Source organism: Callorhinchus milii, unplaced genomic scaffold (assembly GCF_018977255.1).
Source record: "Callorhinchus milii isolate IMCB2004 unplaced genomic scaffold, IMCB_Cmil_1.0 Scaffold2, whole genome shotgun sequence".
In the NCBI taxonomy this organism is placed as follows: domain Eukaryota; kingdom Metazoa; phylum Chordata; class Chondrichthyes; order Chimaeriformes; family Callorhinchidae; genus Callorhinchus; species Callorhinchus milii.
Window position 1 is genome coordinate 57,440,171 of NW_024704743.1, and position 21,440 is coordinate 57,461,610.

At 42.1% G+C, this 21,440-nt stretch overlaps 1 protein-coding gene across 2 annotated transcripts; it reads right to left on the bottom strand.

Moving 5' to 3' along the window:
• Positions 1-1,784: 1,784 nt before the first annotated feature.
• Positions 1,785-20,643, bottom strand: tmem106ba (transmembrane protein 106Ba). Of its 2 annotated transcripts, none has more exons than XM_007899720.2 (8): positions 20,476-20,643; positions 13,891-14,124; positions 13,407-13,470; positions 8,671-8,830; positions 7,084-7,224; positions 6,248-6,297; positions 5,195-5,248; positions 1,785-4,772 (listed from the first exon to the last, which is right to left on the bottom strand). In XM_007899720.2, the coding sequence occupies exons 2-8, from the start codon at positions 14,108-14,110 to the stop codon at positions 4,613-4,615; spliced, it is 849 nt and encodes a 282-aa protein (XP_007897911.1). In that variant the 5' UTR covers positions 14,111-14,124; positions 20,476-20,643; the 3' UTR covers positions 1,785-4,612. The 2 variants fall into 2 exon arrangements, with proteins under 2 accessions (XP_007897911.1, XP_007897912.1); XM_007899721.2 differs by lacking the exon at positions 20,476-20,643 and adding an exon at positions 20,401-20,463.
• Positions 20,644-21,440: the final 797 nt, after the last annotated feature.

A 21,440-nucleotide genomic window follows, 5' to 3' on the forward strand; every position in this document is an offset into this window, starting at 1 on the left:
TTAGAATGAAAAGAAATGAGCACAGGATGGCAACAGGGAGCAAAGCACAAGTCGAGAGATAACCATGCAAACAAATTTAAAGATATTTCTCTTTTAGAGTTAAAAATGAAGACATTTCAGAATAAAGGAGAAAATGTTTAAATGGGAATTACAAGTAAAGGCAGCATTCTAATTATAAATTAATTCCTCAATATCCATTACCAATGCTATTAGTTTTAAAACATGTTTAAAGGGGAAAGTAAGTCTGAGGAATGGGAGGAAAATGTTTCCCACTTTAAGGAAGCAGGTTTTTCTTCAGAAAAGCCAGGCTTTTCTTCAGATCAACCTGGGGCCAATCTAAATCTAACCCTGTCGGAAAAAGACAAGTTTACAGCCAACCTCAGTTGAGCTCTACTGTATCTAGCTGATAGGTGATGCTGGATTGGCCCAAGGTCATTTGGAATCACTGCCTACTGTTAATATTAATTAGACCACGCCAGGTTAAAATAACCCTTGTATTTAATCTTGCCTCTGTCTTGTCAGGAGGAAGTCTTGAAGCCCTTCACAGGATTTACTGTAAAGGGTAGCGACTGTATTTTGTTGGTAAACGCAGCAGACGATTTGTACACAATACGTCCCAAAGCCAGCCATGAAGTGAATGAGCAATTTTATCCAGGAGTTGCTGGTCACTACACCTGGAGTAACCCACTTCTCTTTAAATAGTGCCATGGGACCTTCAAAGTCTACCTGATCAGACAGACAGGTCCTCGGTTTATTATCTCAACCAAAGGACAGCAATGCTCCACTAGGACGACAATGAAATATCTGCCTAGACTGTGAGTTTGAAGTGCCAAAGTCAGACTGGACAGGATGCATACAGGCCAGCCCCACAACCCTCTGTAAGAGCAGACACAAAACATTCTAATGAAAGTTAAAATCAGTTATTCAGTACCAGCGAGTTTTTTCCCTTTAATAAACCAAAGTTGGGGAGCTGCTTTGTACAGAAAGTACTGGAATTCTTACACACACCCTTGTACTTTCCCTTTTCTTTAGAGAATTAATCAAACACACCAACAAGGAGCAATGAGGTAATCACATGTAGCAATCATTGCAGTGCCAGACTATAGGTGGAAAGTTCAACATGACACGTTTTCCTGCTTAAGTATCATCTTTAAATGACTAGCAACAGCAGAGTAACATTTACTGGAGTCATTGAATGATAGAAAATAATGAGATCAAAGTGCATGATATAGGATATACTGCACATAAATGCAGAGCACCCCAGGGTGTGTTTATTTTATTAAGAATGTCAGGGTTAAAATACTTATCTTGCTTTGATTCCATGTTCCAATGCAATGAGTAACTGGATTGAGCCATTCAAGTTAAATGGCAATGCATATTATATGATGAAAAGAATATTTTAATTATGTATATACATATTTTAATTATGTAAATACTGGTGTTAATTATAGTAATCCTGGTGATTACATTCATAAAAGGATTTTAATGTAGTTACAAGCATCAAAATGCTTAGATGTAACTAGAGTCTGAGACACTACCTTGTGTGGAGGGCGCTATCTAAGTTGTTGTCGAGCCCACAATGCAACTCCAAACAAGGGAGTTTCTTCCACTCTCCTGGCCAACAATTCTCCAGAAGAGGAACATGCATGAAAAGATCACCAACATTATAGAGAAGATTTAACTGGCAAATATAAAATGCGACAGTAAATGTATGCCCAAACTTACTTTAATTCAATGGGGAAGGAGAAATTAAGTACACAGAGCGAATAAAATCAAACAAAGAATTTTAAAGATATTATTTATTCATCATGCACATGAGAACTACATTTAAATCACAAATCAGGTTATTGCATTACAAGAAATGCCTATGAATTAGACAAGATATCTGGTTGTCTAATTACATAAAGTAATTCTATTTGCATTCTACTGTATTAGAAACTTTCTACTATATTAGAAACTTGACGGTTCACACCCTTGAATTCCATTTTATCCCCCGGTAATTGCACTCACACTCATTAATAAAAACTCAGGTTACAGCAGAGAAATGATTGTAAAAACAGCTGTGTTGGAGTCAGGAGCACAAGGACAAAGATGCACGCTGGCTTTACAGACAGATGCTCTTTTCTCAATCTTGGATCTTTCTTGAAATGCATTTCCCCCATTTCTGAATAATTGCTCTGGGATTAGTAACTGCTTCTCCAGATATCAGGGAGAAACAAAATGGGAAAAACATGACAGATTCAAGCACACAATGGGGGGAGGAAGTGAGAAAAAGATGGCAAACAAAGAGGAAGTATAGAACAAGGTGTGCGCGCACACATATTCGAGTTTCAAAATTCGTGTTCTGAATACCATACAATTTTAATGTCAGAACACTATTGTTTGACTTAACACTAAAAGTTGCATTTTGCAATGAGAATTAAGGTTCCGATGAAAAAAAGTGTAAATGTTCAGTTCTTAGGTAGTATTGTGACAAAAAAAATCTATTCAGTTTGACCAGAATTACATTTAGTAAAATGTAAATACTTATTTACTTAAATACTAATTTACATTGACAATTTGTCCCTTTTTAATATAATATTTTGTTATGTTATAGGAATACCAGAATATCCAAACAAATGAAAACATTTAACATTTATTGGAGGAAAATAAAACCACCTAAAAACTCAAGCACAAGTTATTAAGGATCCCAGTTGTTAAAAAATATTTAATGACAGAAGCAAGTCAAATATCCATTTTCAAAACTTCACTTGGAACTTAAAAGCCAACCACTGCCATGTAAAGTGTACTGACAAATATATAGGCTGCAATACATGATTGTTGTGAGAGTTTTAAACTATTTGCTTGATGAAAAGTTGCCAGCTATACACAAAAACAACCTCTGTGCAATGAACCATTGATGCGTGAATTGGCAATTGTATTCCTCAAAAATTAAAATATGAATTAGTGTGTTAATAGGTCTTTTCTTGAACTATGAAAATAAATTTCTGAGTTTAGTTGAAGCTTTTCATAAACAAATTAGTGTTTTCAGTTTGCAAAAGTAAATAAGCAATGACAAAATATGACACGTTTACTTTTAACATACAAAAGATTACAAAATAGTTTGTGAAGTTGAATACAAAACTACAACTAGCGAACAGAGTTTTAAACACTTATATCTTGAAACAGAAATGTTTCACTCATTTCCATTAAGCAAAATAGCACAAAGTGGAGAAAGCAAACACAGAATTGGTTTCAAGTAAGAAAACCACCTCAACATAGCAAAAAAACAAGCCATTGAATAAACTCATTGCCATACTCTTCAGTACTATTACACTTAACCATCTACAACTAAATCCACCAAAATTATTAAGGCTGGTTTAATTTATTTTGCAGTTCACTAATTTGCAATGCAATCAGTTTTGTTCAGTTTCATTGGAGATGGGATTTACCAATGGGATATGACTTTTCCACTTCTAGGATCCCACAACTTAAATTCATACTTTAAAGTGCAAAATAGCCAAATGTTTTTGAATATTGAATTATATAGGGTGTTACCCACACAAACAGAATTCAGTGACCAGTTCCTGCAGTCCACCTCTAATCAGAGTATCGAAACAAGGTTAATTTTCAGAACAAAAACATTTTAACACATTTAGTAGAAATCACAATTTCCCATCCCTTAGTTGCACTCAATGACTGTTGAATAAATTAGTTACATAAAGCTAGATAAGAGTCCAGCTACTATAATATTGCACATTTTTCTACTTTTAGCAAATGTTAACTGAATAGTGGAATGCAGGGCATGTTTTTAAACCTGTTTTCTGATGCTTAAACAATCATATCAACTCCAATGCTGTACTGCATTAATATTACTTTAGCACAAAAAACAATTTCCAGCATATACAGGTAGAACCAACAGGCTTGGATAAATTGCAACGTTTTTGACAAACTGAGCTCAGGGACCACAGTGTGAACATTTGGATTGTAATTATTTTAATTTTCATCAGTTAGTTCAGGGTGTCAAATAAGAATTTGTGGCAAATTGCTACAAATAGTTAGTTAGGGACCTGTAATTCAGACAACAGAATATCTAGACAATATTATGCAGATTACTATTGCATGGAATCCATGCATTAAGACATTACCACACTCTTAAAAGCGCCCAAAAATGTACAAGGATGTCTCAACCTTAAAATTGAAAGCTAATTCTTCAGTCAGACTTAAAATGTAACCTCTGGTTAACAATTGGTGATCCCATGCTTCATGTGCATTGAACTAATACACCCCAATAGCTGTTCAATTTTACGGTTCCATTAATACTTAAGAGTTCTAGTCAAAACATCTATTATGCCAAATAGATTTTTTTCAGCAGGTGAAGGATTAATACAAAAAAGCCCAGCTCACCCAATAAGAATCTGATCTGTTGTCCACTTGAAATCTACCTGTTCAGGTTAACTTTCATCAGAACATGGGGTAAAGTAACCATTGGTTGACTACTACCTTGAAATCATCCCGGGACATTGAATGTCTGTACAATTACAGTAGTGGTTATTCCAATACATTTTTACATGTACCATTTGTCATTTCTTGCAAGACCTTCATATCAATGGTTTGTCAGTTACTAACTGCTCTAGTGCTCAGCATTGACAGGAGAGTGATGCAGCTGTCCAAGGTTTAGAAATTCTGATCTTCCAAAATGGTAGGTTGTGTTTCCTCCACAATCCACATACTGGTATCTTTCAAGGGAAACTTGCTCTGTATGTCCAAAGTAAGTTGATGTTACAGTTGCTCTGAAAAGGAAAAGTAATAATTGGTGCACAAAAAAGTTATTGTTCAAAGATAAAAATGAGTTCTGCACTAATTTTAGTTTTCATAAATTTAAGATTGTAAGGACAATTAAAGCAATCCATTAGATTTGCAGACCTCATGTTGTACTCAGCTGGCAAGTATCAGTTCAAGACTTTATAATTGAATGAGATAGTAAGGCCAAGTACCATCATGAATTCAATCAATGATTGAAACAATAACATTCTAAATGACTGACCGCTGTACTTCAAATACACTACAAATATACAGCATACCAGATACAGAGCTGTGAAGTGAACGAGCAATAATTCATGAGTTTCTGAATATTTAACAATCATACAGCCTATGACTTTTATATCTAGCTAGTAAATTGCTCAATATTGCACTTATAACCTCACATACTTACTGCATCATAATCACAATGTTATGCACTTTGATAGATGTCAATGTACAGAAGTCACTGTAATAATGAAAAAAAATCAAAAGTTTAGGACTTGATGAACCAAAACTTTGTTAATATCTTTGCAAAACATTAATTAAGTCAATTGGTCATAAACACATTACATTCAAAACCGATGCATGGACAGTTCTTCTTCAGAGATCCAATTAAACGACATTGCCTTCAAATTAGTGGGCCAACATAAAACCTAAATTAGCTTAGATTTCCAACTTGTGTTTGAATCCGAGACCATGTCATTTAAACTCACTCACTTTATCAGAGCAAGTTCCATTAGTTTTATAGTGTGAAGTCTTATAGCTTAAGATATTTGCACTGGAATGATGTGCTAAGTGTTAACTGATTTGAAGGGAGTAATGCAGTACATTATGCGTTAAGAGAGAGTGTAAAGGCAATTTCCATTTGGCAGTATTGTGAGTACGGACTTTAAATTATTTATTTTACCCAAATGTACTTTACTATACAAGAAACACCAATGTATCTACAGTCCACCAAGTTAATTCAGTATGCTGCAGAAATATTGCAAATCCATAGGACACATAGGTACAGAAAACTGACTGACTGCAGAGACCAGTGGGGTCTCCAGCAACTGCCATTGCCTGAGAGGAGAGGCTGACTAGCCAATTTTCTACACACAGTGCAACTGGACTTGCTGACTTATGGGGGACTAAACACTGGGAATGCTGACACCAGCCACAACACAGGGTTTCATTTTGTCCACCAAACTGTCAGGCCAGACTATCCAAGTAATATGCAACTAATCACTCAACCAGTTCTGTACACTGCAAGCCTTGAAGTATTAAAAGCTACTTACTTTATTAGTTAGCTTTAGATAAACATAATGGTGGATATAAGACTTGAGGAACTTTGTGTGCCTCATACAAGATATTTTCTTTCACGATTGCAGAATGTACATCTAATTGCAGAAATATCCTGTTCAAATTCACTGTCAAGATGGGAAAATGCACAAAAAGATTTTAAAGAACATGAAATGCTACTCACTACATGTAGTTCATTTGATCCCCAATGACTGTATGAACAGAGTAGTCAATCTGCAGAGAAGACATTTTAATCAGGAGATCACAAAGCAATTGCAAAAAAATGTAACAGAATTCTAAATCAGGAAAAACTGTTTAAGTTTGTGATTAATCACCTTTGCAATTTGTCTCAACAATAAGCTTAAATGAACGGTTTCTAGTACCTGTTTCAGAGAATTATATTGGATGCTTCAACAACAAAATTACATTTATAGAGCGCCTTTCACGTCGGGAGGACTTCCCAAGGTGCTGAAGCACTGTCCAAGAGCAGAACCACTATCCTTTAACCTCTGTATTGCCTAGATGGCCCACCACCAAATGAAACAATTCCTGAACAGACACTCACATTCCTTATTTAAAGAAAATCATTTGTGCATTACTGATGTGGCCCCGTATTCTGGAAATGTTATTGGGACCCTCACTTCAAGGATGCATTTGGAAGCCATTCAAGAAGTACACTGACGGTTCAGAATGGGGATAGAATGACATTTTGATAGAGTTTCAATAAGGAAGGAAAATCATTCAGTCCATTGTGCTCATGCTGCACTAACCTACTCATTAATGCTGCACTAACCTACTCATTAATACCTACTCAAACTGCTCATTAATTAATTTTCCCCTTTCCTAATAATATCCTCTGATTTTTAAGCAATTTATGTTCTGCCAATATTTATAGTAACAATTTTAACAAAATCTACACTAGCTTTTGTTCAACGATGATTTGAATCTCTGCTGACATGAAAGATCCTTCAAACTGAGTTTCCAATCATCCAGAGGTATATTCCTAAAAATCAAAATTACCTGTTTCATATCTAGCGGTCTAATATTTGTGATGTTGCTGAGGCGAGTCTTTCCAATAACAGTTTTTGAAAACTGTACTTGAGCACTGATATTTGCCACATCAACAGAGTAGAAGTTGTTGTTTGTAATGTTTAAAGTGCTCTGCAAAAGACAGTAGTGGGAATAATAAAATACATTAAAATACAACATTTCCAGAAAAGCTTGCAATTGTTGCAACAGAATTCTGCACTGTTAACAAAACACTTGAATTAGATAAGACATCTTTTCAAAATGTTAACCATTTTGTAATGCAGTTTGCCAAACACAAAAAAATAAAACTTCCAAAGTTTACAAGACAGCACCCTCTGCATGATTTGACATAGCACAAAAAGTAATAGAACTTAAACGTAAATGTCAACAGCCACTACGTCCTATAAGCAGGGTCTTCTTGGAGCTGAACTGGCACCAAGGCAACATGCCTGGCAAAGGAATGTCAGAATTGAGCCAGCCCTCTGTGGCAGTCTCAGCAGTGTGGTTCCTGAGCCAGGTGGGTCCGCAATATTCCAGGGCTTTGCTGAAGACAGCACTGCCACCCTGGTTCATCGGCAGGACCTGGAAGGAAGGGCAGACCAGTCACTGGGGGCAGGAAGTCATCCCACTCAGCTCCTGTTGACCCTGCAAGCCAAAGCCATAAAGGGTAGGGTGATCCTAGCTGGACAAGCAGCAGGAAAGCTTGCCAGACAGCAGTCAATGGCAATCAATGCGGTTTTAGCTGGTTTGACTCCAGCAGTACCCCAACGCGCACTCTGGGGTCCCCAAGCCTTGGCTTCAGCCAATCTGCACCTAATACTTTCCAGAATTAGGTAAGCAGGAGGTATATCCCTCCAGGGAGAGAGAGTATGCATTCCATTCCAATAATTTATCTCTGGAATTTCCACGTGTAGGTGGGATGCATGAAAATCTCATCTTGGTTAAGCACGGTGATGGGTTTCTGCTGGCGTCAGATATCCGGCTGACCAAAAAAAAGCCCTGAAGGTTTGAAACTCTCTCCCTCAATTCCTCTGCCTTGCCTCCTCCTCCTTCCCCTCTTTTAGATCACGATTGAAGATCTTCCACTTTGATTGGTCATCACCACCCCCCACTGCTCCAAGTAGTAAGCCCTCAAGGGGTCCTGTGGTTAAAGCACTCGCCTCGCAAGTGAGAGACCTGGGTTTGATTCCCAGGCAGTGCGAAATGTTGGGCAAGTTTCCTTACTCCACACAACTCTGTTTACCTAGCATTAAGTAGGAACACTGAAATAGTAGTTTTCTTCAGACTTGAAACAGTCATGAATGGAAGCCACATCAGCAGGGACTACTGCTCATGACTTGCTAATTCAACCCAAGAGCCTGAAGCCCGAGGATAGTGAAGCAAGCAGGAAACAGGGATTGTCCCCTCAGTTTGTTTATCATAAATGAATTTTTATTAATTAATAATTATTAATCTGTTGTGTTATGTTACACAAACAATCAACGTGTACGAAAGTTTTTAAACAAAGATTTGAACCACCCACCATTGTTAGGCTACATTATTTACAAAACCACTTATTCGACAATTTGCAGAGCTTACCGTGATATTGAGATAAACCACCCGATTAATCTGGTCATAACTGACATAAACTGACTTTACACCAACGTAGCTCACATCAATGGAACGTGGGAACAGAAAGAATACAGCCAGTCCACAAAGCAGCAAACAAAGAATGACCGATGAAGTCACATATAGTTTCCTAGAAAAAGAAATTGAGAACACGGTTAACCCTGTAAAATATTTGAAGTCATATTAAACAAAGCTATCAGGCTACCACATACTAATCTCTAGTAAAGGTATTTATAAAATGCATGCTGGAAATCAATGTTGGTACAGCAATCAATTCAAATCTGAATTGAAACCACAGCACTTTTCATGCTGAATAGTGAATCTCCAGTAAGTGTCAGTTCTCCAATGATGGATGTTGCATACACAATTTCTGTTATTTGTATGTCTGTAAGGAACAATAGTTTCTGGGCAACTAAAAAATAAATGATCAAATGAGATTTAACAAAGAGGATTGCTACAAAGTAGTTGACAAACTATGATAAATTCAAAGTAATTTCTGCATTTTATAATCATCTGCACACTTAAAGCAATTTTAGAAAACAATAGTATACACTTTCAAAAGTAAAAGCCCTCTGGCATCTACCCCAAAACTGACATGTGAAGATTTCAATTTTCTTTCAAGCATACATGGTGGGACATGATTAGCTTCGAGGTCAAATACATAAGACAGTATAGTATTCTATAGGTCTGGGGCTCAAAGTACGGCACACAATTAGCTGTGGTACTCATTCCCCCAAGGCTCAGCAGCCAAGACTTGAAAGCACAAGAGTTGCCAACAGTTTTAGAACTGCTTGCAGTAAAAATAAACCAGCTAATGATACACGATAAACTCAAAATATGGATCCCTCACGTCTATTAACTAGATGTGCAGAGAACTGATTAAACATTTAATGCCTCATTATTCCCTTCTCTACAATCCTACAGCACTATCTTTCTGCCTCAGCTGGTTTTAAAACTGGTCTCCAGCTGATGGACAAGAGAATAAATGAAAATAATTTCTTGGCACTCAGTCGCAGGCAACACAAATCAGTGGTAAATACAGCTACAGAGAATAGCAATGCATGAACTCCCTCTCCCTCACTTGTTCAACAGTGAAAATCTAACCTAAAACTTGCATTTACATAACACCCCTAACACAGAGCAACACATTACAATGACAGTGCTGCACTGGTGGCGGGGAAAGAGGAGAGAAAGAGTAAACCAAGTGGATAATTCAGAGATAACAATCAGAAGAGTGAGGCTGGAGAGGGTCAGAGATAGGGAGGAGTAAGGCATAAAAGAATTTGTAAGAGAATGTCATGTCCACCTGCCGTTAAGAGTCAGTAAAACCTGGAGAAGTTTGTGCAGATAGTGATCCAGGCAGCAGAGTTTTGAACGAGCTGGAAATTGCGATACTATCAAGGAGCCAATTCAAAAAGTGGAGTCTAAAGGTGACAAAGGCTGGAATGCAGATTTTGGCAGTACTGGGGGTGAGATAGGAAAATTACTGGAAACATAAGGTGGATCAACATCCCTTCAAATGTAGTTAATTATATGGTTGTTTTAATGAATAGAATGGAAGATTAGATGGTCAACCAAACATTAAAAAATTTTTAAAAGAGAAATCAAGCCTCAAAGCAATTTTTTTTGTAAAAGTGTAGCGCATATTTGTAGGAAAACCTGGCAGCTAATTTCTGGCACAGCAATGTACCATAAAACATCCATAAAGTGACTGAACTTTTTTTTCTCTCTGGAGGATTGTTGTTCATGACATTGGGAGAAACATTTTGAATAGTACCATGGGATCTTTAACATTTACCTGAACAGGAAGATGGCATGTCTCATCCGAAGGACATGGCGATAATGTTATCAACTGAACCAAGCTAACGTCGCAGGTTAAATAAATTGGAATAAATTTGTTCTAACCTTAACTACTGGGAAATGCACTGCAGCTCAAAGCCATTGCATTTGTAAAGCAATGCACTGGCTCAAAGGTCATCTGGTTATGTTTCTTAATGCGACAGTGACAGCAAGGCTCCAGTCACCGATAGAACAAGGACTTCTCAAAACACAATGCCTTCAATTAATACCTTTTAAGAGTCAAAAATTAAAGGATTATGCTTAATTTTCTTCTGGTTTTCTCGCTTTGTCGTGGCTAACTAATCTTTGCTTAAAAGTAGTGCACCGATGTGAGAATAGGCTTATAAACTTTTCCCAGTTTGATGCAACACAATTAACATATAAGCTTATAAAATGTTGAATTACCATCTCTATTGATGTTTAATTTAGCTCTCACACAGTTGAGCTCAATCTCTCATACAAACCAGATGCCCCAATGAGATCATTAGCATTTACTATCATTAGCAAGACTGCCTGGTGAACCCAATGTGAAAAGATAGTGAAGTTATCTGACACATTAGAATAAAGAACAATCTGATTTAATATTCTTGATATTATATTTCACATTCCCCAACAAGGTTCATGCCACAATGTTTCATCGTGCAAAGCCAATTTAATTTAGCCATAACAAACATAACTAGGTCTGCAAAATCAATCATTCAAATAAATTCGCTCCTTGACCATTTGAATAATCTTACAAACCATGTAAATTAACTGCCAAATCTAACATACTAAAACAATCACTATATTTAGCAGCAATTACCTATGAAGTGTTTTAAGATTTTTTGAAATGGACACTATAGCACAAACACAATTTGCCAAAACGGCTTTAAAAAGTGAATTAAACAAATACTTGAAAAATATAAAAAGGTTAAGTGGAAAGGGCAGGGGAGGAAGACTAAATAAATTTACTTCTTTTAGAAAGGCCCAGTGGACACAAGGATCAAACGGCTGTGTGGGCTGCACAATTCTATGCTTTATTGCTTGTTATCAACTACTATAATAGACACTGCCAAGAGGAACAAAAGTGCAAATGGTTAAAAAACAATTGTGGAATCTTGTTACAACTCTGGCTTCACGCGCTCAGAGGCTAACCTATAAACAAAGCCAGAAAGCTGTCTGATTTCTAGTTCCCCAGGTCGTCAGTAACATATCCTGTGCACAATGCACACAAAGCCCCAATGATGTAATTTGTGGCATCAGTGGCATTCCCATTATGCTTAAGTCAGCCATCTTACAGTCCCAGAAACCGGGAGTGCCGAACTTCTGTTTAACACGATTCATTGGTCTCCAGCATTATAAGCGAGGCAGGACTATCCTGGGGCTGGTGGTGAGGAGTGTGTGTGTGTGGGGGGAGAAAAGAGATTTAATGTGCTTCTATAAGCACAGGAACAAGTTTCCGGGTTCACTTGACAGCAATGAAATGCCTGAGCTCAGTGAGATCAGAGTACAGTAAACCCTAGCATAATAAAAATGACTCAAACGTTAGGAAAAATATTCATCCCTACTTATGGAAATATACGACTATAACTAGGACATAGCTAATGCCTAATCTCTTTCCAGCCTATCTCTAATACTCTCCAAAACAGGGTAAGCAAGACACATCTTTCCAGAGAGAGAATCCACATTTCATTACAAACGTGGGAATATCCATATGAAACATGCATGGAACTCAGTCTTGTTTGGAGACTCTTAAACAAGACACAGAGCAGAACCCAAAAATCAAAATCTTCTACAGGTTACAACATTATATTTGTATAGCGCCTTTCATGTTAAAAGGATGTCCCAAGGCACTGGACAATCAATGTTTCGGACTCGAGCTGGGGGTCAGGATCAAGGAGGGTGGAGGGGGGGAAGCAGGGAGATCGAAGGCATGGTCGAAGGTGGGTCTTGAGATGGGTCTTGAAGGAAGCAAGGGAGAGGGTGAGATGGAGGGATTGTGGGATGAAGTTCCAGAGGGTGGGGGCAGAGTGGAAGAATGCCCACCCGCCAATGCTGGGGCAGGCAAGGCGGGGAATGTGAAGCAGGCCGGAGCACACTAAGCTGAGGGCAGGTTCATAGGGGGATAGAAGGTCGTAAAAGTAGGGGGGAGCAAGGCCATGAAGAGTTTTGAAGGCGAGGACCACGATCTTGAACTGTATCCTCTGTGTGATGGGAAGCCAGTGCAGTCAGGCAAGGATGGGGGTGATAGGGTTGTGGAGCCTGGTGTGGGAGAGGACACGGGCTGCAGAGTTCTGGATGATCTGCAGCTACGAAGGAAGGAGTTGGGGAGGTCGACAAGCAGGGAGTTTGCATAGTCAAACTTGGTTGTTATGAATGAGGATCTCTGTGGATTGCGGTGAGAGACAGCGGCGGAGGCTTCATCTGCACACAGTGGGAAATTGACCCCATGTCTTTGAGTGAATTATTGATGAAGTGCTTTGGACATGAACTTAGTCCTGTTTCTACTCACTGAGTCACCATGATTAATACAATTTCAAGGTGTGTGGGGACAGCAGGAGAATAGTAAAACACAGGGAAAAAATGTTTAGAGACTCATCATGAAATATTTCACAGACAATTACAGACTATGTGGTGACTATTTGTAGTAACAGGAGCAGTTTCAAGGTCGATTCCTCTCTCTGTCATACCTGCCAAAAATAGCAGGTTAGACAAGTTACTGGAGGATCAGCTTAATGCTTAAGACAGTGCCCCAGCTCTAGTTGGTGCCTTTAGAATAAGACAAAAATAAATGAAGTTGAGAAAGTGTTTCTTTTTAAAACACTGTATGTCAGTTTATAATAGCCCACATTAATCCATAACATTATTGAAATCTACACAGAACTTACGTTCGTCTTGGTTTCAGCCTCTGATCACTGTAAGGAATCAGAGCAACAAGATGGTTTTCCTGACCTAAGTAAAGAATTAAAAGCACATCATTAACAAGGAAAACAAAATTACATCATTAATTCTTTTAAAAGGGAAGGTAAGCATTTTCAGCAAAATACGCTTGCATTTCAATAACAAAGATAGCAACTATCCATTACACAATATCTTTAATTCAACCATAGTGACATGAATCCAGGGGAAGTCAATATATATTCCTTATTGTACATTTCAAAGGAGATAACTGTGCAGAAGATGTTATGCTGGGATTAAATTTTTTCTATCATTTGCTAAAACTGGAGTTGCCAATTTACCATAGTGTGAAAAATGCTCTTGCATAGACTTTTTGCAATATACTATATTCAGTAGAGGCGTATAATATTAAAATACAATATTTAAAAAAACACATGTCTACGTCAAAAATGCAAAAAACACTATCCAACACACCTCTGGGAATTCTTCCTGTTCCTTGACATGTGGGACAGGTAACACTGTCTCGACCAGTGAATTCCACATATGGAAACTGTGAAACGTCTCCATTGCGACTCGCATCTTCACTCTGGTTGTCTGAATTATCAAATTTATCCTTTTCCATTGTTGATGTGCAGCACTCACGACTTGAGCTCAGGGGTTTTTGCAATGTTAAACGAGATAGATTTTTCCCCATAGTTCAACAGTCACCTTAGAAGAAAAATTCCAAAGGTTACAAATTACAAAGTTACGCTTGTATTTAAAATCCTGAAGCAGCCTACATAAAAGTCTCTAAATCAAGCCTGAGACATCCAAAAGAGGAACCAACTAGTAAACTTAAAACAACAAGATTACATTCGATGGCAAGGTCAAAGAGGAGGGTTTTGAGGCGGGACTTGAAGGAGGCTAAGGAGGGGGTGAGGCGGAGTGAGTGGGCGATGGAGTTCCGGAGGTTGGGGGCAGAGTGGCTGAAGGCTCTCCCGCCAATGGTGGGGCGGGGGGGTCGGGTGACACGGAGCAGTCCGGAGCCGGCTGAGCGGAGGGAGCGGGCGGGTTGGTAGGGGGTTAGGAGGTCGCAGGGGTAGGGTGGATGAGGCCATCGAGGGCTTTGTAGGTGAGGACCAGGATCTTGAACTGGATCCTCTGAAGGACAGGGAGCCAATGGAGTCAGTAAAAATCCTGAATGTACACTAAATACATTCTATTATGTTGACCATAATCACATCAGCAATTTAGTTACTATACCAATCAGTCAGCATTCCACTAAAGTATCAAACTGGTGATCATCAATTTGATTCATAGAGCACCTCTCACTTGCACGTGGGTTTACCACGATTGTTTATTCACAAGTCTACTTTCCAATTAAACCAAACATTTCTTTGTTAACATGGAGCTGTGTTGTCATGCAATGATTCATGTTTTCAAACAAATAACAAAACAGGAATACATTAAGTGATTAACACAAACATAAGGTTGACAGTTGAGACCATATTCTCAGATGCTTTGAGAAAATCAAAGATTTAACTTCAACAGCATTATAAAAGCAGTACATTTAATATAACCCTTGCATTTGATGTAGTAGCACTTTATCAATCTTGAATATATCTCAAAGCTATTCATAGGATTTACTGCAAAGTGTAGTGAGTGACTATTCTGTAAGTAAACAAAGCAATTTTACACTCAGCAAAGACCCTTATTTCACAATACTGTGCCAGGACATCAAAAGAAACTAATTTCTTTTTGAATGCAACAAGAACTTTAGCATCCATCTTAACAGGCAGATTGTGCCTTGGTTTAACATCTATTTATAAGGAGAGCATCTCCAACAATGTAGTGCAAAGTGCAGAAGCATAAAAATTATCACATGCTTGGACGCAATTTCTAGATTTTACTTGGTAAACAAACACTGCATATATCAACTAAAAATGTAGTTTAGCTTTCCTTTTAATAATTCAAGATAAACAAACATTTGCAAGCAAGATTTTGCAATCATGTAAGTCAGTGTGAGATGAACATTTAGAAGTTAATTCTGAAAACAATCAACCAATCATCCTTGCATTTGATATATGTATATATGTGTGTGTATATATATATATATAGTGTCTATAACATCAAAAGACTTTACAGGGAATTAATGTCAAGTATACTGACTATTATGTAGGTAGACCACAGCCAAGTTGTCACAACAAGCCATATATACATACACACACACATATATATATATATATATATATATAAAAAACCTATCTGGAAGATTATTAGCCAGAGCATTGAAGGAATATCCCTCATCTTTCTAATCAAAAATACCAATACAGTCCTACCCACTTATCTTGAACCCGCTTAAATCAATATCCGTCTTATGTAGAGAAAAAGAAGTCCCAGTCGCTTCTCCTCATAGAAACACATTAAGCTGACCATGTATGTACATGTCGACAAACTTCAGCAGACTTACATCAACAGATTTTTCAAGTCCCAACAGTACAATACAAAATGGCATTTATAAATAGTCTTTCATGTCATGAGGACATTCCAAAGCGCTGAACAGTCAGGGATTAGGACCCAAGCAGAGGTGGTTGGAACAAGGAGGGTGGAGGGCAGAGAGGATAGCTGAAGGTACAGTCGAAGAGGAGGCATGCCTTGAAAGAGGCATGGGAGAGAGCAAGGTGAAGGAAATGTGGGATAGAGTGCCAGGGGGTGGGGACAGAAACGTTGAAGGCCTGACCCCTGATGGTGAGGCTTGCCGGGCGAGGGACATGGAGCAGGGTAGAGCCTGCTGAGCTGAGATGTTGATAAGGGTTACCAGGCCGGAGAGGTAGAGGGGGCAAGGTCGTGGAGAGCATTGTAGGTGATACAAATTTTCAAATCGATTCTCTGAGGGATGGGGAGCTAGTGAAGCCAGGTGACAGTGGGTGTGATGGGGGCACAGAGCCTGGTGCAGGCGAGGACATGAGCTGCAGAGTTCTGGATGATCTGCAGCTTATGGAGGGAAGAGTTGGGAAGGCCGGCAAGCGGGGCGTTGGCATAATTGAGCCTGGATGTAATGAAGGCATGTATGAGGGTTTCGGCGGCCTAAGGGGTAAAGTAATTGTGGAGTCACGCAATGTCGCAGAGGTGGGGGAAGCAGAGCGCGTCATGGTATGAACTTGGGTGAGAAAGGACAGTTGAGGGTCGAACAAGATGCCTAGGTTCCTGACTGGCTTGGTTAGGTGGAGTGTGCATCCGTGGATGCTGATGCTGCCAGTGCCTGAGGTGCAGAGCTTCGATCTTGCTGATGTTCAACTGTAGAAAGTTGACTCTCATCCAGGACTTGATGTCTGTCAGGCAGTCTGTCAGGACCTCAGTGGTCCAAGAGTTGAGGGTGGAGGCAAAAAGATATGGGTTGGATGTCATCCACATAACATGTGGAAGTTAACCCCATGTCTGCAGATGATGTCACCAAGAGGGAGCATGTACAGGTTGAAGAGGAGAGGATCGAGGACAGAGCCCTGAGGAACACCGCACAAGACAGTGCAGGGGGTAGAGGAGAAGCCGTTTGTGGAGACAAAGTGGAATCGGTATGAGATAGGGTCCGAACCATTCAAGGACAGAATCTTGAAGATTAAGGTGAGAGAGGCGGTGGAGGAGGATAGAGTGGTTCACAGTATCGAAGGCAGCAGAGAGGTCGAGGAGTCAGAGGCGGCCCTCATTTGACAGAACCTTGACCAGGGCATTGTGTCAAAATCGCTCATGTCAAGTCCTTTATGTAATGAAGGCATATATGAGGGTTTTGGCAACCTAAGGGGTGAAGTAGTTGGAGGAGTCAGGTAATATGTGACAGTGATTGCAGGCAAATGTGTGTCACGTGGGTGTGTGGCACATTAGCCAAATTACACCTATAAAAACAGGCGTGTTGTGAGTGCTGTTTGTATTGCTTGTACCACGATGGATACCACACCTTGAATGAAACATGTTTGAAAATGTTTGAGGATAACAACAACAAAATTATATTTAAATGGCGCCTTTCACGTTGGGAGGATGTCCCAAGGCACTGGATAGACAGAGTTTCGGACTCGAGCTGAGGGTGGGTGGGGGGGAAGCAGGGAGATTGTAAGTACGGTCGAAGAGGAGGTTCTTGAGGTGGGTCTTGAAGGTGGCGAGATGGAGGTACTGCAGGATGGAGTTCTAGAGGGTGGGTGCAGAGTAGCGATAGTGGGGCAAGCAAGGCGGGGGACGTGAAGCAGGCCAGAGCCTGCTGAGCGGGGAGATCGAACAGGATGGTAGGGGATTAGGAGATCGCAGAGGTAGGGGGGAGCAAGACCATGGAGGATTTTGAAGGTGAGGACCAGGATCTTGAACCGTATCCTCTTTGTGATGGGAAGCCAGTGGAGTTGGGCAAGGATGGGGGTGATAGGGTCATGGAGCCTAGTGTGGGAGAGGACATGGGCCGCAGAGTTCTGGATGATCTGCAACGTGTGGAGGGAGGAGTTGGGGAGGCCGACAAGCAGTGAGTTTGCAAAGTCGAGGATAAATAGCGCACAGTCATAGCAATTGAGAGTGGAAAGTCATGAAGTCTGCGAAACCTTCTCTGTGAAGCATAGCACCCTACATGGTTAGCTGAAATCTGTGAAACGCATAAAGGCCAATTACGAAGCAGGGATGAAGGAAAACTGCAAAATATGAAGATCTTGAGAATGTATTAGTTATGCGGTTTAATGAAAAACTCATCAAAAATCCCACCAACACAAGTGCTCAGGACACGCTCATTGAGAAGGCCAAGGCTTTTGCCGATCGGTTACACGTTGAAAATTTCTGCTGACAAACCAAGCTAGACAAACAAACCTTTCGCAACAGTCACTTAAGAGTACTGCAAACCCACAAAATATACACTCAATTCACTTTACAATACATTCTGTGAAGCACTTTGAGATGTCGAAGATGTGATAAGCTGCTATATCAAATGCAAGGATTATTATTAGACCCACAACATTTCCAGAGGAGAATGCTCATAAGCCAAGCTATATCTTTAATACCCGGGAACAGCCTTGATCTTATTAAATGGCAGGGCAGCCTTGAGTGGCCAAATGGCCTACTCCTGCTCCTATTTCTTATGTTCTTAGGGCAAGCTTCCCTCTGCTTGTTCAGCCTAGACCACCCTTCTTGTTAGGCCTTTGGCTTGCAGTTAGCAAGATCCAAGTGGAAAGGAGCCACTGCTAACAGTGACTTATCTACCCAACCGGGTTCTGCTGACAAACCAAGCTAGCTGGTCCTTTCGCAAGTCACTTAAGAGTCCTACAAACCCACCCAGCTCAGGAACAGACTGTAGAGATCACCCAGAGATTTGAGACATTTCATTGCCAACCTTAGCTCCAAGGAGATTATTTACCACAAATTAAGTCATTTGGCATCCAACAAGCACAAGTTTGAGCCCTTGCTCGGTGGATGGCAGGAACTTCCTGCAAGCTTCTTGGTGGCCAGTACTGTACAGCTCAGGAAATAAACAGAAGCTGCATTCACCTACAAAACACACTAACTGGTGTCACTACTCTACATTGCAAAATTTTGTGAAGCACTTTTGAGACATCCTCCCAACGTGAAAGGGTCAACTGTATATCAAACACGAAGATTATTAATCAATGCAATTCATTCCACATCCCCATAACAGTTAGATACACACAACATGAATCCCATGAACACCATCAATAATTGAAACCACAGAGGCACTCGATTCTCTTACACCCATCGCCACCACCCGGGGCTGGGAACCTGCCTGACCCTCTCCCCCTGGCCTGGAAACACGAAACACGACAGCTGCTCGAGTGCAATCGGGCGACAGGATCAACAACAAAGTGCATTTATAGAGCATATAGAGCCTTTATAGAGCCTTTCACTGCCCCGGGGACGTGCCAACTGCACCCGAGTGACCAGCCCGGTCTCACACACAGGCCACAGGGGCCCCGTCTGACACACAGGCCACAGGGGCCCCGTCTGACACACAGGCCACAGGGGCCCCGTCTCACACACACAGGGGCCCGGTCTCACACACAGGCCACAGGGGCCCGGTCTCACACACAGGCCACAGGGGCCCTGTCTCACACACAGGCCACAGGGGCCCCGGTCCTCACACACAGGGGCCCGTCACTCACACAGGGGCCCGTCACTCACACACAGGCCACAGGGGCCCCGTCTCACACACAGGGCTCACACACAGGGGCCCGTACTCACACACAGGCCACAGGGGCCCCGTCTCACACACAGGACACAGGGGCCCGTCACTCACACACAGGACACAGGGGCCCGTCCTCACACACAGGCCACAGGGGCCCCGTCTGACACACAGGCCACAGGGGCCCGGTCTGACACACAGGCCACAGGGGCCCGGTCTGACACACAGGCCACAGGGGCCCGGTCTGACACACAGGCCACAGGGGCCCGGTCTGACACACAGGCCACAGGGGCCCGTCTCACACACAGGCCACAGGGGCCCGTCTCACACACAGGCCACAGGGGCCCGTCTACACACAGGCCACAGGGCCCGTCACCACACACAGGGGCCCGGTCTCACACACACAGGGGCCCGGTCTCACACACAGGCCACAGGGGCCCTGTCACTCACACACAGGGGCCCCGTCACTCACACACAGGCCACAGGGGCCCCGTCACTCACACACAGGCCACAGGGGCCCCGTCACTCACACACAGGCCACAGGGGCCCCGTCACTCACACACAGGGGCCCCGTCACTCACACACAGGCCACAGGGGCCCCGTCACTCACACACAGGCCACAGGGGCCCCGTCACTCACACACAGGCCACAGGGGCCCCGTCACTCACACACAGGCCACAGGGCCCCGTCACTCACACACAGGGGCCCCGTCACTCACACACAGGCCACAGGGCCCCGTCACTCACACACAGGCCACAGGGCCCGGTCTCACACACAGGCCACGGGCTGACACCCCCCCCCCCCCAGGCCAGGCCGAGAAACCCAGAGCTTGTCCCAGCTCAGACCTGTGGTTGGGCCTCGGCCACTCGTTGCTTCCTCCCCGGTGTCAGTGACGGGAGTCCGGGCGGCGCGGCTCTCACCTGCCTCCTGGGCTCTCCCGGTCACAGGGCCACTGCTTCCTTCTTTCTTTCTCACTCACTCCCTCGCGCGCGACGCGACCGTTATTCTATTTAAGCGTCCGCACGGGGACTGACGATAAACACTGCACTCCGCGCACGCGCAGTCGTCTCCCTCCCTCCCTGACTGACCACGTCAGCAGGTGCCGCAGCGGGGCGTCACGGGATGACATCACAGCCCCGATGTAAACAACACCTCTCCCCCTTCACAACGTGGCGTGCTGCGTCACGCCGTCGGTCTCTCCGCTCCGCCCCGCCCCCTCACGTGCCTGAAGCTCACCCGCCCACAGAGCAGGAGGTGGGGAGGGAGGGAGGGGGGGGGGTGGGCTGACGCTCTCTGGTGTTGTGCAATCCCTCTCATGGTTTGGTAACCAGCCTCGGGTGGTGGGGTCCGATTCCCCGCGGGCAGGGAGGGAGGGAGGGCAAAATGTTTCCTTGCTCCGCAGTCAGTCAGTCAGTCAGTAGCCGGTTGTTAGTTGATTGACGGATATAATAATAATAATAATAATTATCCTCGCATTTGATGCAGCGCTTTTCACGTCGGGAGGACGTCCGAAAGCTCCTCCGGGGAAAATAATTCCTTCAAAAATGACTCCACGACTGTTTGTAGGGCACTGGCTGCTGTGCGCGGTTGGGCTGCCGCGTGTCGCCCGCAGCACATACAGTCAATCCACTTTTGACAGTATGTCCCGTGAAGCGCTTTGAGACGTCCTGAAGACGTGATAGGGCGCTACATCAAATGCAAGGATTATTATCGTTATCTATTGAAATAACGATTCGCCCCTACGCTGCAGTACACCTTTAGTTTTATATATCACTCTTATTTTTCAATTACAAATTTATGTTTACATAGCGCTCTTCACATGGGGTAACATCTCGGAGAACTTCGCAAAGGCACTTTTGGTTACAGAGCAGAACACCCCCCCCCC